This window comes from Phacochoerus africanus, chromosome 1 (assembly GCF_016906955.1).
Source record: "Phacochoerus africanus isolate WHEZ1 chromosome 1, ROS_Pafr_v1, whole genome shotgun sequence".
NCBI lineage: Eukaryota > Metazoa > Chordata > Mammalia > Artiodactyla > Suidae > Phacochoerus > Phacochoerus africanus.
In genome coordinates, this window is record NC_062544.1 from 118,283,022 (window position 1) to 118,297,771 (window position 14,750).

General features: G+C 35.7%; 1 protein-coding gene across 1 annotated transcript in view; it reads right to left on the reverse strand.

Moving 5' to 3' along the window:
- Nucleotides 1–14,750, reverse strand: part of LOC125125729 (ERC protein 2) — a 422,494-nt gene that overhangs the window by 110,567 nt on the left and 297,177 nt on the right. Inside the window, exon 5 of the mRNA XM_047777153.1 lies at nt 10,406–10,573. Within this exon, the coding sequence (XP_047633109.1) occupies nt 10,406–10,573 (168 nt within the window). The remainder of the gene's footprint in view (nt 1–10,405; nt 10,574–14,750) is intronic.

Genomic DNA, 14,750 nt, shown 5'->3' on the forward strand with positions numbered 1-14,750 from the left:
TCCCACGGCATATGGAGTTTCCCAGGCTAGGGGTTGAATCGTAGCTGTAGCCACCAGCCTACACCAGAGACACAGCAACGAGGGATCTGTGCCACATCTGCAACCTATACCACAGCTCATGGCAACACCAGATCCTTAACCCACTGAGCAAGGCCAGGGATCGAACCCAAAACCTCATGGTTCCTAGTCGGATTCATTAACCACTGAGCCATGACAAGAACTCCCAAACTTTAATATTATGGTTTTCAATCAATTTATTTACAATACAAGTAAATACGTATATTCATACACATATATTTGCACTCCCTGATTCTCTCGGGTAAACAGTAGCACACCGTACATACTTTTCACCACTACCTTTTTTTCCCCTTAATCATACAACCTAGCAGTCACTCAATATCAGTATATATTCTTCATCTTTTGCACAGCTACACAGTAATCCAATTGTAGATCACAGTAATTTTTTATTTAGGTCCCATCCTTGCAGACATCTTGGTTGTTTCCAGTCTTTTATTATTACAGACAGTGTTGTAATGAACAATCTTGGATATTTTATATTTCTGCTAGTGTACCTTTGGGATATATTCCTAGAATCTATTCCTAGAATTGGGATTGCTGAGTCAAAGTTGAACTTGCATAATTTGTTAGATATTGCCAAATCCCTCTGTGAGAGGGGATATACCATTCTGCATTCTTAACAGCAATGTTACTGTAAGTCTAGTTTTCACTACCAATAAAGAGTGTACCTTCCAGGAATTCCAGTCATGGCTCAGGGGTTAACGAATCCAACTAAGAACAATGGGGTTGGGGGTTCGATCCCTGGTCTCGCTTAAGGATTTCGTGTTGCTGTGAGCTGTGGTGTAGGTCACAGACGCAGCTTGGATCCTGCATTGCTGTGGCTGTGGTGTAGGTCGGCAGCTACAGCTCTGATTAGACCCCTAGCATGGGAAACTCCATATGCCGCGGGTGCAGCACTAGAAAAGACAAAAAAAAAAGTGTACCTTCCAAATCTTCAGATTTTTGCCAACCTAAAACACGAAAATTTATTTTCAATGTAGTTTTTAATATGCTTTTCTCTACCATGTGTCTGGTTTGAGCATCCTAAATTAAGTACCACTTACATTTATTTTTCTGTGTATTATCATGCCTATCATTCGATAGGGTTGTTGGCCCTTTGGTTCTATAGGTTGTTGTTCCTCCAAGTTGTTTTTAAAAACTTTATTAGAGATATAAACCCTCTTTTTTGCAACATAACAACTTGGATACATACTTGCATGTTATTTGTCTTTTACTCTGCCTATGGTAATTTTTTTCATTTTATTTTAATAAATTCTTTATTTTATGTCATTAAGCTTAACAGTCTTATACGTTATTGCTACTAGATCTTGATTCATAGTTAGGAAAATTTTCCCCATAACTAAGTTATAGAAGAGTTAATCCATGTTTTCTCCTAATAGTAATGTTAAAGCATCACCTTAGACTAGATACTTCCATTGCTACCATGATGCAATATTTTATCTAATTCTATACTCCAATGATACTGAAGATCAACGATAGATTTCAACAAATATTTTTGGAGTTCCTATATTGTGCCAGGCACTGCTCTCAAAATTCATATAGTCCACTGAAGAAACCAAAAGATCCTTTTTCTTGAAGAAATTTATATTGTTATAAAGATTTCCTTCTACATAAATATGAGGCTACTAAAGGGTTAAAATAAATACTCAAGTACAATGAAGCACAGTAAGGAAAACCCCAAGTAGGCCACCATATCCCTGATGAATAAGATTATATTTTTGTGTCCTACACAACGTATATTAGAGACTTTATCTGAGAATGCGACACTTGAAAATTTAAAGATCTGTAAATGAAAAGGGCTCCAAGCATTGAAACAGGTTCTCCTTCTGGTTAGTGGCTTTCATGGGCTTCCTCAGAGACCCTGTTATACACCCAAAGTCTTTATGGAGTTGCTCTGATAGGCAACCAACAGTCCACTAGATTGAATTTTCCATGAGTCAATCTTAGTGGATACTCAAGTACTAAAAAACTACAAACAATTCTTAAACATTTTTTCCATAACCATATTATGAGTAGTAATGTCGGTAACATTTATCTCATTGATTTCTGTATTCCTAGCACTATGCTTAACTGAGAGTAGGTACTTTATTTAGCAGGTGTATTTAACCACCTGAAGATACTAAAATTATGCTGTATATCTAGCTTCCATTTCTTAGTGCTCTGTCTCCTCTAACACACACACACACGGCAGAGAGCAAATATGATTATGTTTTTCCCAATTAATTCTTTAAAACTCATGTGCTTTTTTTCCACAAATGTACTTTTTGATTTTGGATGGGAGTGAGGTTAAAGCATTGACAAATACTTGGGTCTAGATTGCTGACAGTACCAAGCAGCTCTCCTAGATATACATTTTCCTTTTTCCTCAACTGCCCTCAGAAGAGCTGTCAAAGGTGGTCATTGCTATGGAATGAAAGGGGACATTCTGATGCTCAGCTTTGCTGGCACTAGACTAAGGGGTCACACTCAGTAAAAGAGGGGCTGGATCTTTTCTTTTCCTTCACATTTGACCAGATCTTAATGACAGAACTTACAATCTCTTCAGTTTCAAACTAACAACTGCCAAGTAGAATTTTAGAGGACAAACATCATTCTGTTACACTAACAAAGACTTAAGAAATCACTTACACTGAAATTTTTCAAGTAAAATAAAAAAGTAAATGCAAGAAAATAAATTTCATACACTGCAAGAAAGAAACGTTGGCCACAAAAACAAACTTCTAGAGTTAAAATGACCCTCATCTACACAACTTATTACTTCAAGTTGTATTTTCTCTCTCTTTTTTTTAATAATAAAAAAAGAGTGGGGGAAGTACATGTATGTATGGAATAAATATCTGTATTTAATTTAAAAAGAATAAAGTTCATATGAAAATGGGTAAAAGAATCTTGCAGAAGCCCTGCAATTTAACTTCACTCTTTACATTATGGTTTGATATGTAAATATATACATAAAGAAATCCAACCACAGCAAATGTTAGCCTTTTTCCAAAAGAATGGAGGCAAGTGTTACAAGTGTGGAACCAGTGTCAGGGAGAACACAACCACAATATACACTGGTTATTTCCAAATGGTGCCCTCCAAAAGGAAAAAAAATGAATGGAAGTACTTAATAAATTCTGTTTTCCATAAAACTCATACAAAAAAAGAAAGAAAGAATGTGAGCTTGGAGGTCAGTGAGAGTTTTGTTGGATTTCCCTCCTCCTAAATTCTGTCATCTCCTTTTCTGAAGAGGCAAGTCAGTTCCCACAGACAAGACAGGAATATATTCTTTTTCCTGCAAGCCATTCACCAGTAAGCAGCATGTACTATGACATGTACTTTCCCATAGATGATCAGCTTCCAGCTGCAGCTTAATATAGTATAGACAAAGTCTTTAGCAAACAGAATTATAACCAAACAAAGGTACTAATGATCTACTTCTTTTCTTTCAAAGAATATAATGGGCTATGACTCTGTATCTCTACACCCCCAAGACAATGGATGAAGATTATGAAGGGCTTTAATGTAGCAACTTAAATAAGTCAGTTATCTTAATTACTTGTTTAGGCACACAGGTCAAATAACATCCCAGTGAGGTCAAAAAGAAAGGCCAAATTCCTTTGTTTCACCAGAAAAATAAGTTGCTCAAAATAAATTGACAATGGGTTGAGAATTGGAAAGTTTTTGATTAAAAAGGGATTTTTGTTGGAACACACATAATGAGATTTGAGCTATAGTAACAATATAAAATTGAAAGCAGAATTACATATAAAATGAGTACTGTAAAATATCATTATTTTAGTACAATGGAAAATAAGGTGTTTGTGGTTTTACTCTATAAATTCTGTGTTGTCTGCTCATATGTGTTCCTTCTTGGCCGTCCTCTGAATAGCCACTCTGATTTCTGAGTGACTCCTCTGCACCAGCATTCATTTGTGGTAGGGAGAACCCACACAATCAACATCTCCTAGGCTCCATTCCCCCCCACCCCCGATTTTATTGGCTTTTCAGGGCTAATTCATGTCCATGTATCACACTGGTGTTCAGTTACATGACAATGAATTTTCCTAATCCATTTAGTGTGCTGACAGAGCCTTGTTCACAGTTTATAGAATTTCCTTTTAGACATCTACCTATTTCACAGTTCATTAAGATTAAAACTGAACACCTGTGTTTATGAAGTCAAAAGCAATTTTATACTAGCAGGGTTAAATCCAGCATCACTGAAAGCCTGAACAACAATAATTCCAACAAAAGCACTAGACTCTTGACCTATGGATTAAATAATGTCTGTAGCTACCTGTACCACACATAAATAGGCCAAAAAATTGCCATGGAATGCTAGCCAACAACCATAATACATTTTAATTCTCTACCATGAGTCTTTCTTGTTTTGCCTCAAGAAACCAAGAGTATGAGGCCACCTTGCAAAGTTCACCCCGATACCTAAAATCTGTAAAACAGTTAAAAATCTCAGGAAATAAAACCTGGCCCTTTTAAACAATGTCTTCATGAGCTAGATACCAGGACATTTTCAGCATTCTGAGGCCCACAAAGCCTGACCCCAGCTCATTTATATGTGACCCTAAAGTTTTTACATCATTAATAAAGAGAGAATCAAAACAGAGCACACAGACATTAGGGAAGGGAAAAGTGTGTAGTTTGGCACTACCATCATATATACCCTCAAAATGAAAAGGAAAAAAATAAAATGTACATAGCAGAGGTGGTGACCCCTATAACGACTGTGGTTCCCAGGAATTTTTTTTCTACTGGTAATAAACCATTTTGCAGACCTCCCAATTGTGGCCACCATGATAGTTATAGCTTTGCAGGTTTATGTCTTTTTCTTGCAGTTAAGAGTGTTATCAATAAAAATTTCAAATGATGCCTTTCCTGGTCAAATAAAAACATTTTAAAATGTGAAGCCAACGATGGTATTAGAATGGAAAAATACAAGTGACACCAGGATTTTGTTTTGTATATTTTTTCACCAAGCCCCTTAATTTATTAATTTTAATGATGTTCCTTGCAAGTCTTAAAAGTGATACACAGTGCACTCTGATTTGACACTGGGATATTTTGAGAGTTTTAAAAGTTGGTTTTGTCATATGCTACTAACTTTTTAAAAAAAAAACTCATTTTTAAATGCCTCATTTTAAATGATTATGAAGGGTCTTAAATAAAAATCTATCTTAAAAAAGGACACTTTAAATATTCTCCTTAGATGGTTAGACTAAAGCTATTATAAGGACATTACTGCTTGCCAGTCAACCATGGCAAGAGGTAAAAAGGAAAACTGAAATTATTGCTTAAAAGTAAAAGAGCACTTTTTGTTAAGTCCCACCTTACATACTGTGGCAACTATTATTTCCAATCATTTAAAAAACTTCTTCCCTCAAAATGTGTGAGTAAAGAAGAAAGAATTGCTACTTAAGTATCTGAATAGTTTGCAAAGCCCTTTGTGAATGCATCTAGTCTCACAGCCCCTGGAGACCACAAAGTACTTCCAACTCCTGTATAGCCATGAGTCCCAGTATCATCAAGACGTGGGCAGAAGACTTATCTCAATGTGAATAAACCAAGAAACAGGGACTTATAAAACTTATTTTTTTCATGTAACAACATTTTCATTGTCAAAGTCTTGGTTTTATGATTCATCTTGAAAACTGACAGCCCAAGACCGCTATCTGGTGGTATTACCATACTGAATCATCCATGACTCAGAGAAACAGAAAATGCTGCCATGGGCTCAGAAAACATCCCTTCCTCCACCAGCACTTTGCACACCTCCCTGAGGAAATGATCATCACCATTTCTGTTAAAATGCACTTAATCTTTACATTAAAAATGTATATCATGTATATCATAGACCATTTAAAGATCACCTTGGTCTCTAACACAATGAGACACTGTCCTTTTTCACTTTTTTATACAAAAAGTACATGCACTTATTAATATATGTATATACATATGTATGTATATAAATAAATATAACTAAGTATTATCTAATAAACTCTTCTTAATGTATTACAATTCTTGACTTCACGAAAAATGGTACCCTCCCTAAAGTTTGGGTGATATCCCTCATTAGTACGGCCACAAGTGCCATAATGTTCCTGTACAGATTTATGTCCTAGTAATTCATTCTTATCCCTTTTCATAGCCAGTGCAGGGTTGTACTTAGTAAGCATTCTTGAAACTCCAGTGAACTAACTTGTTAAGACAGAAATATAAAACTTGCCATAACCTTTGCCATGAAGATTAAATGAAATAATGATTGTCAGCTCCTTGACACAAAGGAAGCTCTCAAGCCACTGTGACTCTTACAGAAAGTACCAGATTTCTTTTTAAGAGTTTAGAACTTGTGGAGTTCCTGTTGAGGCTCAGAGTAGTAATGAACCCAACTAGCATCCATGAGGATGCAGGTTCAATCCCTGGCCTCACTCAGTAGGTTAAGGATCCGGCATTGCTATGAGCTGTAGTATATAAGTCTCAGACATGGCTCAGATTCTGGGTTGCTATGGCTGTGGCATAGGCCAGCCACTGCAGCTCTGATTCGACCCCTGGTCTGGGAACTTCCATATGCTGCGTGTGTGGCTCAAAAAAGAAAAAAAAAAAAAAGTTCTAAAAATTGGGAACTCAGGCCCTTGCCACTCACTGTTCTGTGACCTTGAGTAAGACACACATCTTCTGTGAACCTCTATTTCCTCATCTTAAAAAAAGAGGTCAGTAATACCAAATTCACAAATTATAATTCAAGTTTAAAATAACTTATTGCATAGACAACACTTAGCCACAGTTCCTGGAAATAAATACAGCAGCTATGTTTTGTACTATGTAGACATTTGGGCAATAAAATTAAATTAATAAATTCTGAGATTATAGGTCCAGCCTTGTCCAGCATTTTGCACATCATGGATGCGCAATAAAATATTATCAAATGACACCTTGCTTGTTTAGACAAGTTGAGGGAAAGGTCTATCAGTATAGCTGACTGAAGCATTTCTAAGTGGATGCAGTAATTCCTGAAATAATCTGTAAACCTATAAATACCATTCCCTTTCTCAAGGAGAGCCAGAGAGTCAAGATTGCTTGCATGTGGGCTCAAAGAGGATCAGTTTTAATCAAAACATAAAATCTTAACATTATCAGAACAATCACCTTAGCAATATTTGCCTTAAATTATAAAAAAAAAAAACAAATAAACGGCTCATACAACTTTCATACTTTAGTCCTCAAAGAAACTAAACTTTTAGTTCTATCTTCTTTTCTTCCTTATCTGCTTTTACACAATCAAAGAAAGGTGAACTCCAATTAAAATTTTACTTAAGATCATAAAATAATAGCTAGCCCTTTCTAATTTCTGGATATGTTGGTAATTGTTCATTGAATAAGAACATAAAAATCAAGGTGCTGAAGTCAATTTATTATTATCTCTACTGCCACAAAATTAATGTGTTGGTGGATAAAGGTAAATTGGTATGTAGGAAACATCAAGGAAAGTACCAAAATAAGATACTTGCCCTGTGTCCTTTGAAGCTATTTTAAAAAATAAAATGTTATGTTAAGAGCTATGGTGGTGTCTATGTGTATTTGTGGGTGTGTAATTATTATTCCAATGATTTATTGCACACATGTCAAGGAGCATCTGGGCAACTATACAGGTTAAGACAAACCTACCCAGCAGCCAAGCCACATAGCCTCAAACCCAGACAACATGCCTCCTCCCTCATCCCACCCTTCAACCTATCACCTTGCAAATGCAAATTCCCTCATGGCAAAAAGCATTCCATGTGGGGATGAACCACTGAGCCAGTGACATCTGTCATTTTCACCACATTCTACAAGAGTACCCAAAGATAGCTGAAGTTGATGGCACAGATTTTCCAGAGAAATCAGGAGGGCTCTTCCTATTCTAGAGAGAGAACTCTTCTATTTTGGCGGGAGCTTTCAATAATGACTCAGGAATCTAAATGGAAGGAGCTATGTAACCTCTTCCAAGGATGAGCACCATTATCTTTCACATGAATGTAAACTCAGTTCTTCTGCCGTAGGCACAATGAAAAACACATCTCACCTACTGAAACTCACCCACTAAACCACTGCACATTACGTAAGGACACTTTCACTTCCCTGTTTCTCCAAGAAGCAAGAAAATCAGTTTAATGTGTTTTTAACCTTGCCAAAAATCTTTTGCCTATGATATAACAATTAGAGCTGATTTCAACCAAAATTGCTTCCTCCACAAGATAGCATTAGATAACTCTCTCCATTTCCATTTACAAAGATTTTAAAAGAAAAAAGGCAAAAGAAAATTCCTTGGCTATTTCCAGCTGATAAAATCACTAATCTCACATTCCCAACTTCAAAGCAGAAAATCAGAAAATCATCTCACTTTCTCTGCACATGGAGAATAATGTTTTCTACTTCAAAGCACCATCTCCTTATTGGGTCATTTTAATTATTGAATGTGGAATGGAAGCCATCCATATAATGTCACCACTGTCTTCTTCATGAAATATGGATAGGTCTAACTTGGACCACATTAATTTGAGGGAGGTAAAATACAGAGAAAAGAATAAGAAAAGAGGAAGAAGCTGGGGAATACAGCACTCATCATTGCAAGGCAGTGAGAAGAAGGCTTCCTTTTACCCAATATACAGCAATACAATTACAGTAATTTTATTAGTAAAACTGGCATTATTGCCAACTTAAGACTACTATGAGTACAATCTACTGCTGTGTGATGACCACTTTGAAGAAAAACATGTGCTCTGGGGTGGGGGTAGAGGTCAGCAAATCTGGCCCCATTCAGAATAAGCTGTTAGAGGACAAGCCAGGCATCCCAATTCCCACTCAACTCTCTTCCCAAGAAATCACAATGCCATGGGTGGCAAACTTTTCTGTAAAGGGCCAGAAAGTAAATATTTTTACATGAAATGTAGCTAGTGTGACTCAAAAAATACATTTTAAAGTTTACTGAATTTTAATTAATCTAAATTTGAATAGCCACATGTGACTAGTGGCTACAGTACTAAACAGCAAAGTTCTAGATATTATTCACCGCTGCCTCCTCAAAAGAAATACAAGCTTCTCCCAAATTTATGGCATAGTCTACATTTATACCTTAAAAAATAAAATATCCATGCTTCTATATTCACAATGGAACTATATATAACTGAAAATGGTATTCCTTAAATGTGAAATTTCTACATCACTGAGGCCAAAGTGACAGTTTTGGTTTGAAGCAATTAATTAACTGCTTAATGGCCAATCAAGTGCATAAACCTAACAGGTCCATGCCAAGACCAATCCAACCTGGAACCTATTTCCTTTCTCCTCTGGACACTGTCTTGTACCTTAAATGAAGGCACAGAACTTCATGGCCCCATTAACTCCTACAGAAAACCCAAACCACAGACCCCAAAATACATACATGCAAAGACACGGCTCTAAGACCACAAGACAGTACATACAACTTGATTAGATTGGTTTATCCTATAGTAATCCACATAGCACTCCATCTCAACACAAAAATCAGGGAAACTTCACTGAATTCTTTATTACTGGCCACATGCAGTAATTTATTTTCTGGCAGTTGTTTTATTTTCATAATAATTAGCTTGTGTTTTACATTCATTAGCAGACTCAAAGATATAATCCAATGAGAAGAAGAAAAGAGGGTAGTAAATATATTTGGTTCTTTTCTAAGTATGAATAAGAAATAATAAGCCCACATTTAAGAAACTAACACAATATCAATTTTTTTTCAGTGGGTAAAAGAATCTTGAGAACTGAGGATACTCCTTAGGAAGTAAAAAACTCAGTCGTGCCAGAGGGGTAACCTACACAGATAAACAGTAAAGAAAGACAGACAACATTCTGACATTTTTATGATCTTTGATAAAATGAAACCATTCCAAAGCCAATCATTTATCTATGGTTCCCAAATTAAAAAAAAAAAAAAGCTTTGAAAAATGGAAAAAAAAAAATCCAAGTATGAAGCAAAACTTCTTTTTGGTGCCTTTGGTGGCACAATCTAACATGAACCCACAGAAGACTACTTACACAGTCTTTATTCTACTTTAGCATAAGAAAATTTTTTTCTGCAGAAATATCCTCACGTTTGCTTAAGAGACGTTGCTGCAACCCCACTGGGAGTGTGATATAATCTATGGTACATGCAATGGGTCTTACCTTTCCAAAATCCCCAAAATATCTGATATCCAAGATACATCGGCCCCAAGGGTCTGCATAAAGGATCTTCTATTGAAAGCTGTTCAGGTAGGATATCTCTATGAACTCAATGTCTGCTGCCTGGAATCCTGAAACAATGCCTTACCTCAGTCTGAAGGATGGCAGCCCTCTGTTCTTTGGCAGTAAGTGACTCTTTAAGCACTTCAATGTGTTGCTTGCAATCTGAATTCTGATTGCTAAGGGTTTCAAGCTTTGTTTGTAAGGCAAGAAGTTCTGACTCCTTTTTTGAAAGCTCCTGTTTCAGCTGATCAATCTGTGAAACAACAAAATTATAAGAAATTAGAAGCTGCAGCTCCTATTCTACATTTGAGGACTACTGATTTCTCTTAATTTTCAACAGTCAGTAATCATTAATCTAACAAAGCAGACCATGAGTTTGCTTAAAAACATGGCCTTGGGAGTTGCTTGGTCTTAGGGGTTTGAGGAGGTTCTATAAAGGTGGCTGAGAGTAGAAAACAAAAACAGTAAGGTCAGCAGATTGCCTTCCACCTCCCACTCCACCAAGAATGAAGGTTTATAGTGGAATGAAGCTTTCCTGGCCAAATCTGCAAGTCATTCAAGAAACCACCAAATCTATTCACCTTGGTACTCAGAAGAGTCAACAGGGAGCTGACAAAGGCAATTACCAAATAGAGAATCTGGACTTTCTTTGCTGCTCTACAATGGAAATCATTATTCAAGGGCATCATTCGGGAGTTCCTGTTGTGGCGCAGTGGTTAACGAATTCGACTAGAAACCATGAGGTTGCAGGTTCGACCCCTGGCCTTGCTCAGTGGGTTAAGGATCCGGCGTTGCCGTGACCTGTGGTATAGGTCGCAGATGCGGCTTGGATCCCAAGTTGCTGTGGCTGCAGTGTAGGCTGGCGGCTACAGCTCTGATTAGACCCCTAACCTGGGAACCTCCATATGCCGTGGGAGCAGTCCTAGAAAAGGCAAAAAGACAAAAAAAAAATCACAAGGGCATCATTCAACAAAAGAGAATCCTCACCCCCAAAAAAGCAAGCATTGAGAGATTTTTTTTTTTGCTTACATTAAATACTAAAAAGATACAAAAGAACATAAAATACATATAAAATAGTACAAGGAAAACTAAACAAGAAACATCCATCATTCAATTCACCAAAAAGATCATTAGAATTACTAGTATCCTTGCCCGTTTCTATCTCCTTCTCTCCCACTTTGGAAATAATTACCACCCTAAATTTTGTGGTCATCACTTTCTTATTTATCTTTTAGGCTTACCATATTTTTTTGCATCTATAACTAATGCACTATTCAGTTTTGCATAGTTATTAACTTTATTTGCACTGTTTGTTTTTTGTAGCACTTTTCTTTATTCTACTCAATCTTATGTTCTAGAGACTAAATCATGTTATTACACATCCAATTTGTTCATTTTCATTGAAGCACAGTATTTCACTGTAAGACTTCATCTAAATTTATTTGTCTATTCTGTTAATAGACATCTGGGTTGGTTTCCAGGGTTTTTTTTTTTAATTTTTTTGCTATTATAAAAAATGCTGTTTTGACATCACTTTGTACACAGCAAAAATAATATAGAAGTTAAATTGTTGGACCACATAGTATACATATATTCAATTTCATTAGATAACACCAAAGTGTTTTCCATAGCAGTTATACTAATTCTCATGGTCACAAGCAGTGTATAAGTGTGCCAATAACTCCATGTCTTTGCCAGTATCTTATGTCACTGGCCTTTTACATTTTTGCCAGACTGGTATGAGTTGTTGTAGATGACCTCCAAAACTGAATGTCATCAATTTCTTCCTCCTTATACACACATGCCGCTCCTCACAACTAAAGAAGGTGTCTATTCACTCTCCTCTTGCACCTGGGCTGGACTATGATTTGCTTCAATAAGCTACATGCAGCACAAGGGTCAGGATGCCTGTTCTGGCCCTAGTCTATAGGAAGACTGGCAGTTTCAGCTTCCTCTTGCTGGAAGCCAGCCACCGAGACAGAAGTCCAACCACCCTGCCACCACCAGGCTATAAAAAATCCCTTAACAGTCATAAGTTCAGACCATTCAGAAAGACAGACAGGCCTGGTGGAAATTGTGGCTTGTCTTCTTCCTGGTCTTAAAGGGAAGAATTTCAATGTTTCTTCATTAAGTTTGATATTTACTTTAGTTTTTTTATAGGTACTCCTAAGTTTTAGAAAGTTCCCTTTTATTACTACTTTGCCAAGAGTTGTTTTTTTTAATCATTAAGGAATGTTTAACATTATCAAACATTTTTATTCATCTCAAGACTCATCGCATTTTCACCTTTAATAGGTTATAATAAATTACGTTAATGGGATTTTTAAAATATTGGAGTTCCCGTCGTGGCGCAGGGTTTAACGAATCCGACTAGGAACCATGAGGTTGCGGGTTCGGTCCCTGCCCTTGCTCAGTGGGTTAACGATCCGGCGTTGCCGTGAGCTGTGGTGTAGGTTGCAGACGTGGCTCGGATCCCGCGTTGCTGTGGCTCTGGCGTAGGCCGGTGGCTACAGCTCCGATTCAACCCCTAGCCTGGGAACCTCCATATGCTGCGGGAGCGGCCCAAGAAATAGCAACAACAACAATAAAAAAAAAAGACAAAAGACAAAAAAATATATATATATATTAATCTCTCCCTGCATTACTATGAAAAATTCCACTTCATCATGATGCATTTATATTTTTCATATGCTAGTGGATTCACTTGCTAATATTTTGCCAGATTCTTTAATCTATGCTTATGGGTAAGATTGATTTGTAATTTTCCTCTTTTTTTGTTATCCTTATCAGGTTTTAATATTAATTTAGCCTTCCAAATAAAGTAGGTAGTATTCCTTCTTTTAATGTGCTCTGAAATGGTTTTTTATAAAATCGGAAATTTTTTTTCCATTAATGAACATTAGAAATCACCAGCAAAACCATCTTTTTCCAAAGACCATTACTTGCTTCATTCATTTTTAATGATTATAGGAATATTTGTGCTTTTAATTATGTGAATCAGTTTTGGTAAGATTTTTTTCCCTTTAAAAATTTTTTAATTTTATTTAAATTTTCACTTTATTAGCAGAAAGTTTTCATAAAACCCATTTATCTTTTGCTATCTATGGCATCTATGATTACATTTTTTTTTCATTCCTAATATTATTTTTACTCTCTTTTTCTTGATGAGACTCAGCAGAAGTATGTCCCCTTAAATAATCTCTTCAAATGGCTAAATTTGGCTTTGTTGATCATCCAACATTTTTATTTTCTATTTCATTAATTTCTGCTCTCACTTTTAAATTATTTTCTGCTTATTACTTTCTTTGGATTTATTCTGTTTTCTTTTTTTTTTCTGTTTTTCCCTCCCTAATTTTTTTTAAGTTGGGATACTTATCTCACTAATTTTCATCCTTTTTTCTTTCCATGTATAAACCTTAAGACCATAAATTTTCCTGTCAGTATCATTTTATCAATCTCCCAAGTTTGATATATAATACTGACATTATTGTTCAGTCCTAAATATTTTCCAGTATCCATTATTTATTCTGTAACCCATGCATAATCTAGAAGTATGTTTCTTAATCTCCACATACACAGATGTTTTCTAGTTATCTCTGTGATTATTATTTTTTTTTACTTGCTTTGTGAATAGAGAACATAGTGTTCGATATTAATCATTTGAAATTTGGTGTATCTTGCTTTAAGCATGGTATGTGGTCAGTTATCATAAATGCATTTTGTATTCATGCTTAAAAAGAATATGTATCCAAAAATTTTGGGGTGTGATATTCTGCATATGTGCATGACATTTGATAACACTTTTAACTGAGTAGTTTAACTCTTCTGTATTCTGAGCTTTTAATCTTATTCATCTGTTGATTATGAGGGTGGGTTAAAACCATCCCCTATAATGGTGAAATAATCAATATCTCCTTGAAGCTTTGCCAGTTTGTTAGCTCTCAAATAGTTTCTTTGCCTCAAAGTCTACAATAGCTTTCTTATGGTTGGTGTTTGGTTAATGTGTCTTTTTTCATTTTCAACATATCTTTAACCTGAAATTGTAGAAGTTTCTTGTAAATATTATATACACAGATTCTTGTACCCTGTCTCATGAAATTAAATGGAGCATTTATTATTATCACGGATACATGTGATATTGTTTCAACCATCCTACCTTGTGCTTTCTATATCTGATACCATTTCTATTTTTTCTCTTATCTTTCTTACCTTGTTTTAAATGATGTTTTTATCATTCTATTTTTTGCCTCTTTTAAAAGCTATACTTTTATATTTATGTATTTACTTCTAACATTTAAAAATAAATGTACCTGAGAAATTATAACAGGCTTACAATTATCTAAGTCTAAAATAAATCTGTATCTTTATCTTCCTTCTAAATAATATGAGGACCTTGAGACATTTTTAAGTCCAGTCACTATGCTCTTGAC